We start from the raw sequence: 7,361 nt of genomic DNA, 5'->3' as shown, positions 1-7,361 counted from the left end.
CCCTGTTTTCTGCCAGTGTAAACGTGGATAAAATCCACAAAATCCACGCCGGCTCATGCCGTCTCTTCCAAGCCTGGGCATCTCCTCCCAGCCGTAGTGGGCGGCAGTCGCAGTTGGGTCTCCGGATCGCCGACCCCCCGCCCCCAGCTCCGGGAGCCCCAGCCACGCGGCCGCGCGCCCCGGCACCGCCCGCACCTACGTGGCTCCAGGCTCCAGCCCCCGGGGCTCCGCCGACCGCGCGGGAGCGGGACGCGCATGCGCTCGCTGCCTGCCCGGCTCCGGCTCCGGGTAACGGACTCGAGCTCCCCCCACCGGAAGTGGGCGGCCGCGCGGCGGGAGGAGCCGACTGTCGGGTGGCGGCGGCTGCGGGCTGCGGGCTGCGGGCTGCGGGCTGCGGGCTGCGGGCTGCGAGCGCCGGTCCGAGGGGCTCGCGCTTCCCTGCCCGCGCCATGGCCGGGGCCGCGGACGTGGTGCGGCTGCTCCTGGGCTCCACCGTGCTGTGCTGCTCGTTGCTCGGCGCCCGGACGGCCTCTGCGTCCAAGGCGGTGACGGCCCACTTGGCCGCGAAGTGGCCGGCGACCCCGCTGCTGCTGGAGGCCAGGTGGGTGCGGGCGGCCCCGGGGCCGAGCCCCGCGCGGGGGGAGGGCCGGCGCTGTGAGGGGCTGTGGGCGGTCTCTGCGGCCCCTCGGAGCGGGCTCGCCGTGGGCCGGCCGGCGGCAGCGCCCTCGTGCTCGTGCCGGGGCTCGGCTCGGGCTCGGGCTCGGGCTCGGCGTCGCGGCGTCGCGGCGTCGCCTCCTCGCCTCCTCCTCCCGTGAGGCCCGGTGCGTGGCGCGGCGCTGCCACGCGGTTCCTTGCCCCCGCCCCGGCAGCGCCCGCCTTGCCTCGCCCACGGCTTTCCAAACGTAGGGGCCTTTAACTCGTTTGGATCTCAGGAGCATTTACGAAAAAGAAAAGGAAGACTGGGAGCTGGAGCGCGACCTTTAGCGCAGGCAGCTTCCGTTGATGGAGGCGGTTCTTTTTAGGAAGCGGTGTTGGAACCGCCGGGCTTCACGGTCACACCTTCTTCCTTCATGGGCTCCTAAGCTTCCTGCGGAGAAGGCAGCTTCCCGCCAGGTGTTTCTTCCCGAATCCACCGAAATGTGTTCGTCTCACTTTGCAGAAACAAAACTTTTATCTCTTGAAGTTTGCTCATAGCCATTCTGGAAGTTAAACCACATTTGAATATTCCTTACTTTAGTTAGCATGAGTATTTATTTATTTAAGATTTTATTATTCACGAGAGACAGAGAGAAAGAGGCAGGGACACAGGCAGAGGGAGCGAAGCAGGCTCCATGCAGGGAGCCCCGATGCGGGACTCGATCTTGGGACTCCGGGATCACGCCCTGGGCGGAAGGCAGGCCTTCAACCCTGAGCCACCCAGGCGTCCCTAGCATGAACTTTTTTTTTTTTTTTTTTTTTATGATAGTCACAGAGAGAGAGAGGGGCAGAGACACAGGCAGAGGGAGAAGCAGGCTCCATGCACCGGGAGCCCGATGTCGGACTCGATCCCGGGTCTCCAGGATCGCGCCCTGGGCCAAAGGCAGGCGCCAAACCGCTGCGCCACCCAGGGATCCCCCTAGCATGAACTTTTAATGCCGGCTGCTTTTTTGTCAGTTCGCGGAAGAAACCTCTTATGGACCTTTAAAAAGAGAGTCCATCACCTGACACTACATTGCGTTTTTAAGATATTAAATCCATTTTTTTGAGTTATGATTAACAGCACATATTAGTATGAGGTGTACATAATATTTGGTATTTTTATATATTGTGAAATGATCACAGCAATTCGTCTAGTTAATGTCTGTCACCTAACGGAGATATAAGCTTTTTTGTGTGTGTTGAGAACTTTCAACATCTTAGGAGCTTTCAACATCTTAGGAGCTTTCATATACGTCACATGCTACATGCTATACGTTACATACCCATGACTTATAACTGAAAGTTTGTACCTGTTAACCTTAAAATTTTATTTTACTAGCAAAAATGAACTTATTCAGGAATAATACAGAATTGCAATCAGGGACAAACTATGGCAAAACCATAGGCGAGTCTAACAAGCAAGGGAGAGGAACTTTATTTTATGGAGACGGAGAAAGTTTGGGAGGGTTGTTTAGAACAAAAGTCCTTTGGAGAAGAGCCAGAGCCCAGTATGATCACAGTTTGTCTTTGGCTAAGATGCAGGACTAGTCAGTTTCTGGTAGGACATGCAAAGTACATCTTTTTCTGTTAGGGCCTGTAATTGAGGATTCCTGTTGCAAATCTTGTGTTAGGAGTCTATAATTGCTTGTTCTTCCAGCAATTGATATTGAGTGGTACAGTGACCTCTTCTCCATCCCCTATCCACTTTAATAAGGTTTCTATTTGATAATTTTTACATTATGCCCTTTTGATCAAAATCTTTGCTTGAAAACATCACTGACCGAAAGTCAGGTTTTTCATATTTAGTGGCTTTGTCCCTCAGTGCCAGAAAGGTTCTTTCTTGATTGTCTTATCCTAATGGATGGAAAGTACACAGGGGGCTTGGAAACCACCTAAAAGCCACGTTTGAGTAACAAGGAAAGGAAGTGCCCCAGAGTTCTCCCTCCTAACTATGTAAAGTCTGTATCATTTCAAGACAGTAAGTATTGGATTGTATTCCTCTCTTAATTTGGTATATCATTTTTATAAAAGTTTGACAGGGAACTAAATACAAAAAAATATAAAAACAGAAGTAACACAATTCCAAATTGTATGATGGTTCTAAACCAGGCTCCTGGGTCAGAAAGTATCCAGCTGAAGGTTATTTTTTGGCACTTATTTTGACTTAGGGGAGAAAAGTTCTCCCTATGGAGGCAAATCTGGAGTCTTGTATGCCTCCTAGAAGTCCTCACTTAAAGTAGCCCTGAGAGAAAAATAGTGAATACTGTAAGAGCACACTGTAAGAATGAACTAAGTGCATTTGAGAGATTGAGTGCAGGTATAAACACGAAGCGATAACTAATGAACTTTTTGCAGAAATAGTAAAACTTCAAAAGTGTATTAAAATAGTATTATTTCAGGGTGGCCCAGTGGTTTATTTTTTTTAATTTTATTTATTTTTAAGTATTTTATTTATACATGGGGGGGGAGCAGAGAGAGGCAGAGGGAGAAGCAGGCTCCATGCAGAGATAAATAAAATCATGAATAAATAAAATCTTTAAAACAAAACAAAACAAAAAGTATTTCAGAAGAACCACTTGAAATGTTATCCAATAATATAGCATGTAAGGTTTCAAATTCAGGAACTATGAATTTGGATAAGAATTCAGAATCAGATAAGAATTCAGATGAAAGAAAGACATTTGTAACTTCTGAATCTTCTAACCCTTCAAAAAATGCAGCTGAGAATTTAATTTGTCATGAGATTTTGATGAGACTGTTGCTGAAAGGCTGTAATCAACAGAAGAGGTTTCTCCCTTTAACAGGGGTTTGGGAAATGCACACAAGAGCATTTCCTTTCTAAGAAGGGGATCATAGAAGCAAACAGTGAGGAAGAGGTATACAGGTCTGGTCCTGACATATTAAGAAAGCTGCATTGTCAGTTGTTCCTCTTGTTTTCACTCAAGAAAATCTTTACTTGCAGGTCACCAGATGGTGTACCAGTCCAGGCATGGTTTGGTGATTTCTCTAGATGTGTCATGTGACTCCAAGAGCCTATTCCTTGGAGTTTGGTGCCACAAGAACTAGCAGTTCCTGATAAGAGCCTTTCTAGCAAGATTGAATACAGTCTTTCTGGAGGTGCCTTTTTTCAGTAGATGGAATCTCTTATTTGTGAGATGTGATGCTTAAGGCCCTGTCCTGGCAGTGCACTTTGAGAAAGGTCACAGTACCAAAGCATTAAATAATTAGGCCTTTACAATATTGAAGTATATCTCCATTTATCTGCTGTGGATCAAAGGAGCTGTAAGGGCCAAGTGCATTGGACATCTGTGACTATCTCAAAGGGTGAGAGTTTGAGTTTCGAGGGGATGGATCAGAGATTTAGAAGAACCAGTGGTAGTGCTTTTCACCAGGGTGTTTGGAAGATCTCTACAGTTTTGCCAATTGAGTCTTCATAGTGTTGTTAATATGCTCAACTAACTCTGAGGATTGAGGATGATGTGCACCATGACAGTGCTGTAAAAACTGGGCAGACAGCCCTAACTTGTCAAAGCACCTGATCAGTGAAATGGGTTCTCAGTCACTGTAAAGTTTGAGAAGATTCCCCAGGTAGGGATCATTTTTTTCTAACAGAATTTTTAGCCACAGTAGAAGCAGCGGCTTCTCTACAAGGGAAGCTTCAGTCCAGTGAGAAAACATACAGACCAATACTGAAACATGTTTCTGCCCATTCATTGGGAAAACTTTATGAAATCCATCTGTGCAAACAGGTTTCCCTGGATTATGTTTTTGACAGGTGGGGCAAGTGAAGTAGGCACTTTTTACAACCTCATTAATACTTCCTCACCACTATTGGTTCATGAAATGTTATCATTGTGTCAGTAAACCACAATGGTTTAATGCTATTTAGTGGTAAGTGTAGGAACTTTAGCAATTTTGGTAGGGCCAGATTGTTTTTTGGTCCAAACCAGAGTGTTCTCTCTCTCTCATTCATTCATTCATTCATTCATTCATTCATTCATTTATTTGACACACACACACAGGGAAGCAGAGACACAGGCAGAGGCAGAAGCAGGCTCCCTGCAGGGAGCCTGATGCGGGACTGGATCCCAGGACTCCAGGATTACGACCTGAGCTGAAGGCAGATGCTCAACTGCTGAGCCGCTGAGCCACCCAGGTGTTCCCTGGAGTTCTCTTTCTTTATTGAACCAACAGTGATAAGATTCCCAATATTGTTTTTCCCCCACTCAGACAATTGTTTGGTATCTCCTGGTGGTCTTTCCGAATTATCATTTGGCAGAACGTCTCTTTAGATAATCACAGAGGTTACTGGTTTCTTTGAGAGCAGTGTTTTGGGCAGAGATATCAGTGAGATGGTGTCCTTTGGCCTCCAGGGAGTTGAGTCTGGAATACCCAGGAACCTTAATAACAGCCAGAGCAGCCTGCAGAAGTGTGGCATCTGACACATTTTGAACATAAGAGCCATTTTTAGTTTTAGCCATATTGTAGGTAAGGAAACTTTGTTTCTATAGTCCAAAGTCTTAAGCTACCCCAAGGCATACCAGCTATCAGTATAAATGTGGCTTTGCCCTTGGCCAGAATACAAGGATGGCTAAAAGGATGCCATGATTATTTTATCAGGAATATTTGAGGCTAGAGTCCTATCCCTTTGTCACAGGATCTAATTGTTGGCTCTGATACCCTATGGGCCCTATGTTTTGGGGTTAGTACTCCCAAGGGTATTCCCTTTCCTCTCACATGCAAAGACACATCTGTCTTCTTGAACTTTCCAAATAATAGGGTGAGGTTTTACATTTTTGAGTAAAACATACAGAGATTGAGGCATAAGATAGAAGTTTGGAATCCAAGAAAGGTTCAAGAAAACCTCATAATTGGCGTTACTTCTAGGTTTTGGAAAGTTCAGGATGCCAGGAAATCTCCCTGGATCCATGTGTAGTCCTTATTCTGACATTAGGTGCCCTAAGCATGAAACCTGAGTTGAGCAAACAGCATTTTTTTTTTCTTTGAAGTGTTTATTTCCCATTAGGGCCAAAAGTTTTAACAGGTGGATGCTGTCTTCCTGTGAAGAGGTTTGAGAAGGGGGTGCAGGGAAGCATATCATTTAGGTATTGCATCCAAGTAGAACTTGCAGAAAACTTACAATCCAAATCAGCTTCTAAGGTTTGTGAAAAGAAGGGCTCTGTAAAACTGTGGCATTACTGTCCAGGTGTATTTCCATTCTTCCTAAGTGAAAGCAAAAAGATACTGGCTATCCTTATTGAGTGGAATACTGAAGAATGCATTGTGGAGATCAATTACAGTGAAAAATTGGCTTCCAGTGGGAATGAATGTCAGCATATGGGGTTAGGAAGAGCAGAGTACTGAGGGATAACAGGGTCATTTATTGCTCAGAGGTCCTGGATAAACCTCCGTCCTTGGCCACTGGATTTCCTCATAGATAAAATAGCCATCTTATAGGGATTGGTGTAGGAATGATGGGGCTTTGAACTTTGTAATCTTCTATTATGGGTTTGATGCCTTGAAAGGCTTCTTTATTTATAGGATATTCATTAATTCTAGGGAGAAGTTTTGAGGCATCTATTTGAATCTTGATGGGAGGTACACTGTGGATTATTCTACCAATATCAGTTGAAGATCTTGTCCTAGAGGATGGACCCAGTAGGGACAAATCATCACTGTCCTCGACTCCACTATAGTGCTGTCAGACTCAGAGCAAATAAAAGATGTCAAAGGGTCATTTAATTTACCTGGTTGCCTTTTTGATTACTGTGGTCAAATTTCAGAATTATTTCCCCTTTTGGGAGAAAGGAAATTCTGGTCTATTTTTTCTAAGAAATCTCAGCCTCCAGTAAATGAAGAATGGCAGAGGAACTAAGGAGAAAGGTGTGTGTATCAGAGTGCTTAGACAAAAGGAAGTAGGTTTAGAGATAGGAACTTTCCGAGGTTTATTAGAGACCCTCCACTCTTTGAGACCATTTTAGTACTCCAGGGCTGCTTTATAGCAATGGGGTTGAGCACCAAGAGTATAGATAGCTCTGGTGCCAATAAGGATAGAGAGATTCAATCCCAATCTGGAGAGAGGTTTCTCTTGAGTCGATTAAGAGGAGAGACTGGGAAGAGTCTCTGTGGCTCCTCAGAGCCCTATTGGGAATTCGGAGGATACTGGAAATACTGGCTAGGCAGCTGAAGGTGCAGGAGTACCTAAGTCAGTAATAATCTTTTCCCCAATGTCCTGGCTCTTTGCAAGGAGTACAAACTAGTAGGTTTTTAATTTTGTTCAGGAGCCTTCATTTGCTGGAGATGAAAACCAAGAATTTTAAGAATTTTATTGGTCTTTTTTTGGCCAGTGGGGGCAGGCAGGTTGACACATCTAGGATGTGAGCAAACCTCTAGTTTGCCAAATTGACTGAATCTGGAGTGAACATAGTTTCCCATTCAACCCTGGTCCTTTTATTTATTTATTTTTTAATTTTTACTTATTAATGATAGTCACAGAGAGAGAGAGAGGCAGAGACACAGGCAGATGGAGAAGCAGGCTCCATGCACTGGGAGCCCGACGTGGGATTCGATCCCCGGTCTCCAGGATCGCGCCCTGGGCCAAAGACAGGCACTAAACCACTGCGCCACCCAGGGATCCCCAACCCTGGTCCTTTTAAATAAACAGCCCATTAATAAACCTAGAG

At 45.9% G+C, this 7,361-nt stretch overlaps 1 protein-coding gene across 3 annotated transcripts in view; it reads left to right on the top strand.

The window, feature by feature from the left end:
• Nucleotides 1-347: 347 nt before the first annotated feature.
• UGGT2 (UDP-glucose glycoprotein glucosyltransferase 2) overlaps nucleotides 348-7,361 on the top strand; it is a 194,487-nt gene continuing 187,473 nt past the window's right edge. For 2 of the 3 annotated variants that reach the window (XM_055335813.1, XM_055335812.1), the window contains exon 1: nucleotides 348-601. In XM_055335813.1, the coding sequence (XP_055191788.1) occupies nucleotides 450-601 (152 nt within the window). In that variant the 5' untranslated portion in view covers nucleotides 348-449. The remainder of the gene's footprint in view (nucleotides 602-7,361) is intronic. The other variant, XM_055335814.1, reaches the window with a different exon arrangement.

Source organism: Nyctereutes procyonoides, unplaced genomic scaffold, assembly GCF_905146905.1.
Source record: "Nyctereutes procyonoides isolate TBG_1078 unplaced genomic scaffold, NYPRO_anot_genome, whole genome shotgun sequence".
NCBI lineage: Eukaryota > Metazoa > Chordata > Mammalia > Carnivora > Canidae > Nyctereutes > Nyctereutes procyonoides.
The sequence above is the reverse complement of the archived record's forward strand: the minus strand, read 5'-3'. Positions and strand labels throughout refer to the sequence as shown.